General features: G+C 43.7%; 1 protein-coding gene across 1 annotated transcript in view; it reads right to left on the bottom strand.

The window, feature by feature from the left end:
- LOC122923022 overlaps nucleotides 1-14,231 on the bottom strand; it is a 93,434-nt gene extending 79,203 nt beyond the window's left edge. Inside the window, exons 1-6 of the mRNA XM_044273809.1 lie at nucleotides 14,167-14,231; nucleotides 13,895-13,948; nucleotides 11,968-12,015; nucleotides 11,555-11,623; nucleotides 11,283-11,336; nucleotides 10,450-10,497 (exon numbers count right to left, since the gene is read on the bottom strand). Of these exons, the coding sequence (XP_044129744.1) occupies nucleotides 10,450-10,497; nucleotides 11,283-11,336; nucleotides 11,555-11,623; nucleotides 11,968-12,015; nucleotides 13,895-13,948; nucleotides 14,167-14,229 (336 nt within the window). The 5' untranslated portion in view covers nucleotides 14,230-14,231. The remainder of the gene's footprint in view (nucleotides 1-10,449; nucleotides 10,498-11,282; nucleotides 11,337-11,554; nucleotides 11,624-11,967; nucleotides 12,016-13,894; nucleotides 13,949-14,166) is intronic.
- Nucleotides 14,232-15,547: the final 1,316 nt, after the last annotated feature.

Below are 15,547 nucleotides of genomic sequence, written 5' to 3'. Positions count from 1 at the left end.
TACTGCGTCTGTGAGATTTCCAAGACGACGGGCGGTGTAATGAAGAAGAAGTAGTGTTTACATGGAGCACTGCCACTTTTTCAAACAGATGATGGGATGCCTGGTGTAGGGCCCCCGCCAATCAGATATTGATAACCTACTGTATCCTGAGGATAGATCATCAATATAAAACCTCTGCACAACCCCTTTAAATGGGAAATAACTTGGAGCTAACTTATATGACATTCGAAAAACATGGCTGCTTTTTCTAGAAGCAGTACAGTAGGTAACTATAACATTTTGTAGAAGTCTTTACAACTGAATATCTATAGAAAATACCTCAGCATATTCCTCCATGCTGCTCTCATTTGATGTGGACATCAGAGGTGAAGACCTCGTCATATCGTCCTATAGTGAACACAGAGGAGAAGAGGCAAAAATCTGAAAACACTCCTGTAATTTGTCCCATGTGACACATGAACATTACAGAGAGCTGGTGTAGAAGAGATGTTATAGAGAGGGCAGTACATACAATACCGGATCCTGCTAAATCGTTAAACATATAAATGATACCTAACCTAGTACTGGGTTGAAAAATGAAAACTTCCTAACCAGTATCTTAAAAGGGTTCTTCGAGTTCGGTATTAATAGCGTATCCGATAGTCCATCAATATTTGGTCAGTGATGGTCCAACTCCCAGCACCTCCACTGGCCAAATGTTTGAAGAGGCAGCTACACTCCAGTGAGTTGTGCGGCCTCCTCACAGCATGATATCACTGGCCTAAGAGGAGGTTACAGTCAATGGCAGATTATAATACGGGCTTTCGGGTCGGCAGCCCTGGGCCCAGCATCGCTGAGGGGCCCAACACCGACCCGAAAGCCCGCATACTGCGTTGCCTATAACCGCCATAGGTTTCAGGCCTAGTAGGGTAAAAGCCCGGCGCAGGCGTGCGCGATGACTTGACTTCATCACGCGCGATGATGTCATCGTGTGCCTGTGCCTGGGTGCAGGGCTTTGACGCGCCTGCCTTACTATCACGGACACAGGTAAGTATTAGAGTTAAGTGTTTTTTTTTTTTTTGTGTGTGCCAACTTTGGGGGCAGAGGAGGTTATATTAATGCTGGGACAGTGGGGGCAAATGATTACATGGGGCAAATTACTTAATGGGGCAGTGTGTAGGCAAATTACTTATTAGGGCAGTGTGGGGGAAAATTACTTAATGGGGGCAGTGTGGGGACAAATTACTTAATGGGGACAGTGTGGGGGCAGATTACTTAATGGGTGCAGTGTGGTGGCGAATTTCTTAATGGGGGCAATGTGGGGGGAAATTACTTAATGGGGCAGTGTGGGGGCAAATTACTTAATGGGCAGTGTGGGGGAAAATTTCTTCATGGGGCAGCGTGGGGGCAAATTACTTTGTAGCGACAGTCTGGGGGCAAATTACTTTGTGGCGACAGTCTGGGGGCAAATTACTTAGTGGGGTCAAACTACTACATGAGGGCAGTGTGGGGGAAATTACTATATGGGGCAGTGTGGCAGAAATTACTATGTGGCGACAGTCGGGGGGAAAATTACTTTGTGGGGATAAACTAATACATGGGGGCAGTGTGGGGGCAAATTACTTTTTGGGGGCAGTGTGAGGGAAATTTCTATATAGTGGCAGTGTAGGGGAAATTACAATATGGTAGCAACGTGGGGCCAAATACTATATGTGGCAGTGTGGGAGAAATTACTATATGGGGCAGTGTGGGGGAAATTACTAGATAGGGGCAGTGTGGGGGAAATTACTATATGGGGCAGTGTGTGGGAAATTACTATATGGGGGCATTGTGGGGGAAATTAATATATGTGGGAAGTGTGGGGTAAATTAGTATATGGGGCAGTGTGGGGGAAATTAATATATGAGGGAAGTGTGGGGGAAAGTACTATATGGGGGCAGTGTAAGGAAAATTACTATATGGGGCAGTGTAAGGAAAATTACAATTTGGGGCAGTGTTTTTTTTTTTTTTTTTTTTTTAAGTATCTTTATTATTTTTTCCAAATATGAACAGTATAAAAACAGATATCTGATCACAGGAAATGAACACATATAACAATTACATATAAAACAATGTATCGCTTCCATACCATAGAGCAAACATATATAGAGAGATATCTATAATCAGGGTAGCCCAGCTTTGATGTCGATTCTCTGGCCTAGATATCAAGACCCAAGAAAAGACCCATCCCCCCCTCCCTCATCACCCCCCACCCATCCCACCTGGCTTGGTGCGGCCGCCGCGAGGGGCGGCGGGGTACTCTTGCCCCCCTCATAGATATTTTCTTCAATCCTTTATAATATCAAACCTGCTTACTGTGGGCTGTGTTGATAGAATTTATCATTTAAGGATGTATAATGATTTGTAGGGTTGTAATTATGCCGTAGTCTCCACCGATAAATGGTCGTCAGTTCTAATCAGGATGTTTCTTCTAGCTGTTTCCCCTCTCTATACGCCCATTCCTATGGCATCGCTCAACCCGCGTCGTTTCATGCCCTCAAAATGTGTTATTCTCGTCATTAAATTTTGCCATTCATTTATTGTTGGAGGTCTATCTTTCACCCACTGTCTCAGGATTATCACCTTAGCCAATAGAAATCCCTTCAGCCAGTACGCCTGTTCATTTTTGGTGGTTTTATTTTTGTACTCGGGGGGGAAAAGTCCAAGCACAACTACTTGGATAGTCAAGGGGGGGCTGTTCCTACTGTTTACCGCCATTGTCTGAAATATGCAGCCCCAAAAGGTCCTAATAGCAGGGCAGTCCCACAACATGTGTACAAGCCCTGCGGCAACAAAAGAGCATTTCAGACAACTAAATTCTTGACCCTTATTGATGTACATTTTGGATAATAGACTCGGGGTAACATATAGACGATGTATTATTTTAAATTGTATCAATCGGTGTTGTCGTGAAAGGGAAGCCTTCTTAATGTTTTGGTATATTTCCCGCCATTGTGAGGGGTTACATTCCCCGATGTCCATCTTCCATTTATCTACACTTTTAAATTTAGTGATAGTGCTTAATTCCTCAATGAATCTCCTATATATTAGTGAAATCTTAACTTTATTCCCTACTATATTATAACAAAATAGTAAAAACCCCTGAGTGACTCTTGTCAGAGGTGTTTTTTTAAGCGTGTATGCTAATGCGTGTTGTAATTGACAATATCTATAGTGCTCTAATATTGTTATTGGTGTCTGTTGTATCAGTTCCCTTATTGGTTTGATTTTCCCTTTAGTGTATATATGTGAAACTAATGTGATACCTTTTCGAGTCCAGTATTCGTTTTCGTTAAGTGTCAGAAATTCTGTTAGCGCGGGATTATCCCATAACGGGGAGAAGTCCAGGATTTGAGGAGCATGGATAAGTACCTTGATTTTATTCCAGGCTTTCTGTAGCGCGGCCCCGATGGGGCAAGAGTAATCTGCACGCTGAAGCAGCCCGGATTCCAATATACTGAAAATGTTATTTACAGTGCTGTTGGCGTTGACCTAGGATATGGGATAGTAATACTCCATCCCCGGTGTTAACACACCATTGTAGTTGTGCACACAGATAATAGATTTGAAAATGGGGCAGGCCTAGGCCCCCATTACTTGCGGCCATTCGCAAATATTGTAATTTAATGCGGACCCTTTTTCTGCCCCATATCAAATCATTTATCAAGCGATCAATCAAATTGAAAACACTATCCTCAATCCAAGCAGGGCAGGAGCTGACCGTGTACAATATCCAAGGCAGCAAAACCATTTTAATCAGCGCAATCCTGTTAATCTGCGAAAGCGGAAGTTTCTGCCAAACTCTTATTTTTTCTTTTATCTTCCCGACTAAAGGGGTAATGTTTAGCTGATTATACTCCCTAATGTTATTGCTAATTTTTATCCCAAGATAATCTAAGTGGTCTGTTGGGGCAATAATTCTGATCCTGAGGTCGTTTGGGGGGGGCATCCGGTTCAGGGGGAAGAGTACAGACTTTACCCAGTTTATCTCATATCCGGCAATTCTGCCGAATTCCTCTGTTATCCGCATAACATCAGAGACGCTTCTCCATCCATCATTCAGGTAGAGTAAAACGTCATCTGCGTATAAACAAATCTTGTCATCCGTCCCTCTCCCCCCGAAACCCACTATACCAGGTTCAGCCCGTATCCTGCAGGCAAGGGGTTCCATAAAGATTGAAAAGAGAAGTGGAGAGAGGGGGCATCCCTGACGTGTTCCCCGCTTTAGGGAGACAGCCGGGGTGAGCACCCCGTTAACCTTAATTCTGGCAGTTGCTTCACTATATAGCAATTTAACCCATCCAATAAATTCCTGGCCCAGATTCATCCTATACATAACACGCCAGAGGAAGGGCCACTCGACCCGATCGAACGCCTTAGCGGCGTCCAATGACAGGATCGAGCGGTCCTCCCCCCCTCCAATCTGAATGTTAAGGATGGTCCGGCGTATATTGGTCTGTATCTGTCGCCCAGGAATAAACCCTGTCTGGTCTACATGGACCAGGCGGGTTATTACTTTTTTTAACCTGTTAGAAAGAACTTTTGCGATTATTTTATAATCTGCATTAAGCAGTGATATTGGGCGATAATCCTCAACTTTATTGCCCTTTTTCCCTTTTTTGAGGATCAATGTAACCGTTGCTTCAGTCAAAGACGGGGGCAGCTTTCCACATTTGCTAGACTCATTTAGGACCTGCAACAGTCCAGGCAGAAGCACCTCCGCATGGCGCTTATATATGCCAAATGGGAGTCCATCCGATCCGGGCACCGAAGAACCCCGAGTCTCATGCAGAGCCGCCTGTAGTTCCTCCAAAGAAATGGGGGCGCTCAAGGGGGCAGAGTCGGAGTCCGACAGCACCGGGATCTTGACTTGTTCTAGAAAGTCATCTATTTTAGTCACTGTATCTACCACGCCGGATCGATATAAATTGTCAAAATGATTAAAAAACTCTGCCACCATCTCCATTCCTCTTTCCAATCTACGCCCATCACCCGTCAGTATTTGTCTAATTCTTTGGGGGGGTTTTTGATTCGCTATAATAGAGGCCAATAGCTTACTCGGGGTGCCACCCTCGCAGAAATCTTTATAGCCCATAAAAAATAATTGATTCTGCGCTTTTTCCTTCATAAAGGTGGTATAGTGGTCTTTAGTAGATTTTAACTTGGTGCGCATATTCGCATCGTTCCGTACTCGGATACAGCCCTCCAGGTATGCAATATTTGCCTCCAACTTTTTTTGTTCCGCAAAAAATTCATTTTTTTTCTTTTTTATTCTAGAAAAATAAAGCCCGCGCATAAATGCCTTCATGGCATCCCAAACAAAGTGGACATGTGCTGTACCAATATTCTCTTGCCAAAATTGTAAAAGTTCTTTATCTATCCCTACGGGGTCGTTTAGTATGGTTAGCCAGTGTTCATTCAATCTGAACGATCTGCTAATCCCAGCTTGTTGTCCGGTCTTCATCACCAGTAAAATCGGTGAGTGATCGGAGATGCCATGGATCTCATATGTCATTTTTAAGATGGATTCAAGCATCTGCTCATTGGCCAAGGCCATATCAATCCTGGACATAGCGCTGTACGCTTTACTAAAGCAAGAGAACACCTGTTTGTTGCCATAGAGCCATCGCCAAACATCTGTTAAACCTATCTCCTCACAAAACCCTCGAAGTAAGGCATGTTTTCCCTGCGCACTTTTCCGGGCAACTGAAATTCTATCCAGCGCCGGGTCAAGCACGCAGTTAAAATCGCCGCATATTAATATCGGAGATCGCTCTATATTATGCATAAAAAGCGCCAGCTGCTTTAGGACTGTCATTGTAAACGGTGGCGGGATATACAGGAAAGCAAGGACGCACTTTCTGCCATTCCATTGGGCAAAGAGGAAGATATATCTCCCATCTCTATCAATCGACTGGTCAAGCAGGATAAAGTCAATGCTTTGATGTATATACACGCTGATCCCTCGGGAATATGCCGAGAAACCAGAGTGGAATTGATGCCCTGCCCATCTCTTTATTAAATATTCAGGGATATTAGGTGTAGCGTGCGTTTCTAGTAGAGCTACTATTGCAGGGAGATGTCGAATAATCAAATCAAAAACCACTACCCTTTTCGTTCTATCAGCCAGTCCACGCACATTCCATATCATGACTCTATTATTAGTCATATCATGAATTATAAAGGAGGCGTCCGTCGCCCCCCAAAGGCAACCGCAACCAAGCCAGGGTCCCCCCCCACCCACTACCCGCCCACCCCCTTTGACCCCCACCCCCCGGTGACCCCCTTACTGGTTCACTGATGCGAAGCATCGTTGTCAACCTCTTACATTTCGCCCATCCGTCCATGGGCCGCCCACCGCTATTCCCCCACCCCTTGATTGAGTGGCATTCCTGCCACATCAACCAAGACCCGGCGTCTAAACCCTGACAGAATCTAGCCATTCTAAGGTTTCTCTAGGGGAATGAAAAAACATTACGGTATCTCTATACACCACTCTTAACTTGGCGGGATATAACATAGAATATTTAATATTTCCCTCACGTAATCTTTTCTTGATATCAAAATATTCCCTGCGCTTGCTTTGGGTATCCCTGGAAAAGTCGGGGTATATCTGTATCGAATGTCCGTCAAGTATAGTGTCAGCTAGATCCCTCTTGCGTCGAAGCACCCAGTCTCTATCACTGGAGGAAAGTATCCTGATTAGGATGGCTCGGGGGGGGCCACCCGGCGGGGTCTTTTTTGCAGGAATTCTATGCGCTCTCTCCACACATAGTGCAGGAGTATCTCCACCGGATCCTAGCGTTTCAATCAGCCATTTTTGCATAAACGCCACGGGGTTCCCCCCCTCTACCCCCTCAGGGAGGCCCACTATTCTGAGATTGTTACGGCGTGCCCTATCCTCCATATCAGTTAGTCTTGCATTAATCCGTTTGTTTTCTTTGTCCAATTCTTCTATTTTTTTTGACATCTGTAGCTGTTCTGTTTGAACCTTGGATAACCCAGTTTCTACAAGTGAGATGCCGGCCCTAATTTGGTTCATATCTTCTCTAATGAGAGTAAGTTCAGTCTGCAGTGTCTGTGCGGTGGTGGAGACGTCTAGGACTGATTGATTGGTGGTCTGCACTACCGATAATATGTCCGTTAATTTGTTCTCAATAATGTCAAATCTCATACATTGTTCAGTCTGTGCGGATGGGTCTATCTGTATTTCCGCCAGTTCGGGTATTTTTTTCCCCCCCCCTCTGTTTAGGTGGAGGCGATTTCAGGTATTTATCCATTCTCGCCTGTGGACTGCTACCACCGCCCGCCCTAGGGGATCCCGTACCCCCGGATCTCCTATTATATTTAGGAGGCATATTTTCAAATCTTTCAAACAAGGGTACACCGTATACTATTCCAAAAGCAGATGCTCTCGCAGTGCCGCCCCCTGGCGAAAATATCCCAACACTATTTCAGCATCTGGTTTTGTAGTTGTATCTATCAAATAGCAAAATGAAGTTTATATGCAAACCTGACATTAATTTGTACAAACCCATCTAGGGGGGGGGTATAGCTATATAAACATATACATATATAATGAAACCAGCGCTTGTTTACATGGCATAAAAATCAATAAATATCAAAAGCTTGACCAGTAGCAAACTATGAAAACAGATGTCAAGCGTGAACAAGGCACCCATTTAGATCAGTGGTACAAGCGAAGTCAGTAGTAGTGGATAAGGGTCACGGACACCGTCACCGCGCACCACATGTACCCAGGTGATGCCCGGTAACCATTAGGGCCCCAGATTGACGTCAGCGAATGGTGTCCATCGCGGAAACTCCAGAGTAGTGGAGAGTAATCCCTCATATAAATTGCCGCGGAGGTAGTCCAACCGATCCGGCCAAGCTCAGCACAATAACGTAGAGGTAACCTCTATTAGCTTTTTATAAGGGAAAGTATCAGCAATAGGCCCCCATAGACCCTTATATGTTCCTTGTAGTTTTAGATTCTTCTACGGCACATATTCAATGTTCATTCATCGTGGGGGAGCGTGTAAAGGCTGCTGCCATTGAGGGGTTAAATAGACATCAACTGGAGCTTGAGAAAGAGCCACATAACGGCTAACCGCGTAATTGGCTCGCACCCACGTATCAAAAGGAGTGTCGGGATTCCAGCCCCCCGTCACCAACCATCAATTTCATAGGGGGTTGTCACGGGGTCATCCCGTATAGCCATTTCAATAGTATATGCAGGAGTCATGCTCCTAACTAACCCAATAGCCAGTAATCAACAGATAGACCAAAACTGGACCAAGCAGGCGGCAGCCATCCGTACACGCAGGGTTAGAATAAGCGACGTTGGTTAGTAGGGAGGGATGACAATGGGCGACTTGACACAGAGGCGATCTCGATCTCACCAGTCTTCAGCAGCAGCCAGCCATCAAATACATCCGGCGCATCACTGCCACATGACAGGTACCCCTCAGTCATCAGCCATCCATAGTCGGCGATCCCAACGTGCAGCAGACGGCACCCGACGATACCTCTAGGTCCGCCACCGGCAGGCATCAGGTGAGCGCCGCTCCATGAGCCTCAGTCCACATTCTTCCTCCAGGACACAACAGCAGGGCAGTTCAACAACTCCACCTCTTCCCTGCCTCGGTCAGATTTCAGTAGACCGCGCTGGGGGCTGCAAGGCAGGAGAGAGGGCCAGGACGCCGAGACGCCGAGTCGAGGCGAGTTGGTAGCGGGTGGGCGGTACCCATGCGGACGTGCGGTACGCCTACGCAGCTACTCCGCTACGTCATACCGCTACGCCTCATTCTGGAGCCGTGTTGGGCAGTGTTGGGGAAATTACTATATGGAGCAGTGTGGGGGAAATTACTAAATGGGGCAGTGTGGGTGACGTTGCTATTGGGGAGGCGCTCTAGGGGCATTTCTATTACAGGACATTTTAGTGGACATTATTTTTGGGGACACTCTATTCAGGCATTATTACCTGGAGCACAATATAGGATGTTATTACTGGGGCACTCTATGGGGTATTATAACTGCTGTAGACATTATAGGGATCTTTGAGATAGTTTAGTAAACTGGTGTAAAATAGAACTAGCTTTGTTGCCCATAGCAACCAATTAGATCTCACCTTTCATTTTTGACAGCTCCTTTGGAAAAAGTCTTTTTTATTATAATTATATGTATTTTAAATTTGGCAAATTTGTAACAGCCCAGATAACAGTGAAAACTTTGTGTGTACAGATAACGTAGTAGATGTTCCCTGCAGTCCTATGTAACACCTAACATAACACAATAATTCACTGTGTTACGTGGGGTGTTACATAGGACTGCAGTAACATCTATGACATCTGTATGAAAGTTATGAGATGGTGGGGGGGTCCGACTCCTGGCACCCCCACCAATAAGCTGATTGAGGAGACCCCGATGTTCCAGTGAGCACCGAAGCCTCTTTGCTCTTTACCAAGCACAGCGCTGTCCATTTGATAGCACTCTGCTTGGTATTGCAGCTCAGACCCAATCACCCTGATGGGACAGAGCTGCACCTAGGGCAGTGTTGGCGAACCTATGGCACGGGTGCCAGAGGCGGCACTCTGAGCCCTCTCTGTGGGCACGGGTGCCCTGGAAAAAGTCTATGGTGTATCAGAATGCCTTAGACTTTTCCTGCCCTTCATTAGACAGGGCGCACTCTGAACAGCACAGGCAGCGCATTGAATGTAGGCAGGCTATTATAGCTAAGTGATTAAGTATATAGAAGATATATATGTATTGGTATTCAGGTTACATTGTTGGGTTGGCACTTGGTGATAACTGGCCTTTGGGTTGCAGTTTGGGCACTCAGTCTCTAAAAGGTTCACCATCACTGACCTAGGGCATGTGAACGATGAATGTGATGTCATATGGCCTAGGAAGAGACTGTGGTGCTCACGAAACACTGCAGCCTCTTCATGCAGAAAATAAGAGCAAACAAAAACAGAATAGTCTAAGTCAGAGAGATAGATAGATAGATAGATAGATAGATAGATAGATAGATAGATAGATAGATACAGGTGAAACTCGAAAAATTAAAATATTGTGCAAAAGTCCATTTATTTCAGTAATGCAGCTTAATATTAGAAATTTGTGAAAAGATTCAATATTCTAGGCTCAAAGTGTCACACTCTAGTCAGCTAATTAATCCATACCCCCTGAGCAAAGGGTACCTCAAAATTAAGACTTTGGGGTTTCATAAGCTGTAAACCATAATCATCCAGATTATAACAAATAAAGGCTTGAAATATCTCGCTTTGCCTGTAATGAGTCTCTCATATGTTAGTTTCATCTTTTAAGTTGCATTACTGAAATAAATGAACTTTGCACGATATTAAAATTTTTCGAGTTTCACCTGTAGTTAGATATATTAATAGATATCAGATCGATAAATAGAGATACCTCAGAGATGTAAAACTGTGAGAGCTGGGATGTTGCTTTTGGGGGAACCTGAAATAAAATTAGCGGTGAGTGTAATCCATAAGTATAAAAATTTTACATTGGATCTTCTTCTCCCTTTAATAACACAGACACATACGGGGGTCTGGTAAATCCCTTGAGCCCCTTCTTAGAAGATAATTCTTATCAGCTATAAAGTGGTGTTCACTATGACCGGCATTTCATGTTCTGCTAATTCTATAGGGAATTATTTCTTACATTTATATTTGTGAAATTTCAGTTTAGTAACAAAAAAAAAAAAAAGTGGAAGCAGATTCTTATAGTCTGTTCTTGGAGGATATGAAATCTATAAAACACTCCGGGTGGGAACATTACTTGGAAGAAGAGAGTTGTGGGGCTACCATCTAAGAACATAAGTAGGGTTTTTCCTCAGTTAGTAGGATCACCTATTCTATTAGTAAGGCCACGTTCACAGTTACGTGAATCTGGTAGCCTGATCCATCTGACAATCAGGCTACCGGAGCTCACAGTATCTGGCATTGTCGGATACGACTGTATACTGCCAGATGCCCGAGATTTTGTCTGGTCTGGCATGCGCAGACCTTCAAAACTTAGAAAAATAATAAATACCGGATCTGTTTTTCCGGATGACACCGGAAAAATGGATCTGGTATTGCAATGTATTTGTCTGACTGATCAGGATCATGATCAGTCTGCAAATGACATGCGTCTGCGCACAGTTTTCCTGATCAGGCAACTGAACTACCTGCCGGAATCAAACAACGCAAGTGTGAAAGTACCCGAACAAGTAAAATGCAAGACACAATAAATCTCACCTCCACTCTACATTCAAACCATTGTCCTGGCAGCTCTGGGAATTGTGTCATAATCTGTGAAGACAAGATGAAAGAATATGATATAAAAATGACCATTTCTGAGTATGGTGTCAGTATTAGTAAGGGAATGATAAAGAAGAAACGTAAATGACTTAAGTGGGATACAACGTGTATGAGATTAGAAAATCATGGCTGCTTCTTCCAGACACAGAACAGTAGGTAACTATAACATTTTATAGAAGTCTTCACAACTGAATATCTATAGAAAATACCTCAGCATAATTGTGGATGCTGGTCTCACTTTTTGAGGACATCGGAGTTGAAGACCTCGTCATATCGTCCTATAGTGAAGACAGAGGAGAAGAGGCAAAAATCAGAAAACACTCCTGTAGTTTGTCACATGTGACACATGAACATTACAGAGAGCTGGTGTAGAAGAGATGTTATAGAGAGGGCAGTACATACAATACCGGATCCTGCTAAACCGTTAAACATATAGATAATAACTAATCCCGTATTATAGAAAATAAAAAACATAGTAACCAGAATCTTAAAGGGTTTTTTCGAGAGTTTGATGTTGATCATTTTACCATCTAATGATCCATAATAGAAATAGGCAGACAGAGAGATAGATAGACAGATAGTTAGATATATTGATGGATATTAGATCGATAAATAGAGATACCTCAGAGATGTAAAACTGTGAGAGCTGGGATGTTGCTTTTGGGGGAACCTGAAATAAAATTAGCGGTGAGTGTAATCCATAAGTATAAAAGTTTTACATCAGATCTTCTCCAGCCTTTAATAACACAGACACATACGGGGGTCTGGTAAATCCCTTGAGCCCCTTCTTAGAAGATAATTCTTGTCAGTTATAAAGTGGTTTTCACTATGACCAGCATTTCATGGTCTGCTAATTCTATAAGGAATTTTTTTTTACATTTATATTTGTGAAATTTCAGTTTAGTAAAAAAAAAAAAAAAAGTGGAAGCAGATTCTTATAGTCTGTTCTTGGAGGATATGAAATCTATAGAACACTTCGGGTGGGAACATTACTTGGAAGAAGAGAGTTGTGGGGCTACCATCTTAGAACATAAGTAGGGTTTTTCTTCAGTTAATAGGATCACTTATTCTATTAGTAAGGCCACGTTCACAGTTACGTGAATCTGATAGCCTGATCCATCTGACGATCAGGCTACCGGAGCTCACAGTATCTGGCATTGTCGGAAACGACTGTATACTGTCAGATGCCCGAGATTTTGTCTGGTCGATTCATACTCAGCCGGTTGAGGCTACCGGATTCCAAACTCAACTGGGAATGGGGCCTAATATTCTTATTTCAAACAGAATAAAGATAACAAAATCTATAACATATATACATAAGGGTAATTTCACACTAGCGTTAAACTTTTCCGGTATTGAGTTCTGTCCTAGGGGCCCAATTGTAACGGGGTGCCGAAGGCGCACTCGGTCTCCCATCAGCCACAGACCTGCTGCTTAGCTTTGGGAGCGATGATCTGTGTTTGACCTCGTTCCCAGGGCGGCGTTGCTAGCTGGGAGGCTTCCTGCTCCTAGGTCTGCCTTGAGCGCCGAGCTGATGACTCGGTGCTCAACTGGTCGATCTGTCGGTCATGTGAAGCTGTCCACGTCACATGTCCCTCACTCCCCACTATAAATACAGGCAGCCTGCTGGCCACAGGTTGCCTGTTAATTTCTAGGTTCCTGGCTATTTGTTGGACTACTGAATACTCACCTGATCCTGTTCCCTGACGATCCTTTGCCTGCTACTCCTGTACTGCGCATTCGTCCTGGTATTGTGACCTCGAACTCCTCTGTTACTTCTCTACTCTCCTGATATTTGACCCCGGCTTCTCCTGACCATTCTTTGCTTAACCCTTTGTACTGCGTAGCTCTCTTGGTTCTGACCCGGTCCGTTCACGTTCCGTATTTTGTCTTGTCTGTCTTCCCTGCACATATCCTAAGTAAGGGACTTTCATCCAGTTGTCCCCTGTCATCAGGACTTGTGAGGCAAGTAGGCAGGGCCAGGGGTAAGGGTGGAGCGCAGTGGTCACTATCCTTCCCCCTGTGTGTGTGTGGACGTGACCGTTACACCAATACTGGAAAAAAAACAGATCACTTTTGTCCCAATGCATTCTGAATGGAAAGCAATCCGTTCAGTATGCATCAGGATGTCTTCAGTTCAGTCACTTAGAGTATTTGGACGGAGAAAATACCGCAGCATGCTGAGGTATTTTCTCCGGCCAAAATTCCGGTTCACTTGCCTGAATGCCCGTCATTAATTTCCATTGAAATGTATTAATGCCAGATCCAGTATCAAGTGTTCCAGTAAAACGGATTTTTTTTCCAGGTCAGCGCGTGCGTAGACCTTTAAAAATTTGAAAAATAATAAACATCGGATCCGTTTTTCCAGAAGACACCGGATCCCGTATTGCAATGCATTTGTCCGATTGACCAGGATCATGATCAATCTGCAAATGACATGTGTTTGCGCACAGTTTTCCTGATCAGGTAACTGAACTACCTGCCGGAATCAAACAACGCAAGTGTGAAAGTACCCTAACAAGTAAAATGCAAGACACAATAAATCTAACCTCCACTCTACATTCAAACCATTGTCCTGGCAGCTCTGGGAATTGTGTCATAATCTGTGAAGACAAGATGAAAGAATATGATATAAAAATGACCATTTCTGAGTATGGTGTCAGTATTAGTAAGGGAAGGATAAAGAAGAAACGTAAATGACTTATGTGGGATACAACGTGTATGAGATTAGAAAATCATGGCTGCTTCTTCCAGACACAGAACAGTAGGTAACTATAACATTTTATAGAATTCTTCACAACTGAATATCTATAGAAAATACCTCAGCATAATTGTGGATGCTGGTCTCACTTTTTGAGGACATCGGAGTTGAAGACCTCGTCATATCGTCCTATAGTGAAGACAGAGGAGAAGAGGCAAAAATCAGAAAACACTCCTTTAGTTTGTCACATGTGACACATGAACATTACAGAGAGCTGGTGTAGAAGAGATGTTATAGAGAGGGCAGTACATACAATACCGGATCCTGCTAAACCGTTAAACATATAGATAATAACTAATCCCGTATTATAGAAAATAAAAAACATAGTAACCAGGATCTTAAAGGGGTTTTTCGAGAGTTTGATATTGATCATTTTACCATCTAATGATCCATAGATAGAAATAGGACGAATGGATAATCTAGCAGGAACATTGCTGCATGTCCCGGCCAACATTTCGCCATAATACTCAAATTCAACTTTTTCCCATATTAATAATAGATTCTGATAAGAGGTCTCTTGTTTATGACTGTTTCCATATATATCTCCCATAATCTATAACAGAGAGAGGCCAAGTACAAGCACCGCCGCCTCTCAACCTGGAAAGAGGGACTAGAAAAACCATTTAGATAAGAATTAATTCCATAGGTTTATTTTAAAGAACCGTTGCATTCATCTCATTCCTAGGCCACAATGTAAGTGTAGTACCGCAGAGGGGGCACTACCATTCCTACACCTAGCTACTGTCTCTAATGGCTAGCAAAGAATCCGCCGAACATTTGAACATATGCAATGTTCGCGGGCGCCATATTCTTTTGCATTGCACCGAACTTTGACCCATGACACATCCATCAGATAGGACAGGACAGCCAATTGAGACTAATTTACCTCCAGCCACATAATGACAAGTTCTTTTCTGTGAGGTGAATGCCTAATTGTTGGGGACCGTACTCCCGTGGCCAAAAATAAAAAATGTCTATGCTCCAGCAGGGCACATTTTTGAGAGTTTCCCTTTAATACGCATAAAAATGGCCCCTAATTAAAATACATATTTTTGGGGGAAATTTTTGCCAATGATCCCCCTCTGGTATATCACTGTACATGTTGTGGGACTATTTGTGTACTTCTAGTAAGTGTTTTCTGGCTACAAATATGACCTGAAGGTTTTTCAGGTTCGCCTGCCATTAAAGTGAATGTCCCGGCCGTTGTTCGTCCATCACTAGCAGAGAGTACCTTTGGACAGAATGAAACTTACCATCCCATTCTTCCTCCTTTTAGGCAGAAGTGAGCTAGTCCTGTTTCCTACCAAGGGAGGAGTTGCAGGAAGCTGTGGGGAGTTGAATTGAGAGTCCAAGGAACCAGACATGAAGCAGTGAGCGGAACGTTGTTCCCTCCTGCAGCAGAAGTCTTCTAGGAGGAGCAGATTTTGGTAAGCTCCCTGAC

This window comes from Bufo gargarizans, unplaced genomic scaffold, assembly GCF_014858855.1.
Source record: "Bufo gargarizans isolate SCDJY-AF-19 unplaced genomic scaffold, ASM1485885v1 original_scaffold_1160_pilon, whole genome shotgun sequence".
Classification (NCBI taxonomy): Eukaryota; Metazoa; Chordata; class Amphibia; order Anura; family Bufonidae; genus Bufo; species Bufo gargarizans.
The sequence above is the reverse complement of the archived record's forward strand: the minus strand, read 5'-3'. Positions and strand labels throughout refer to the sequence as shown.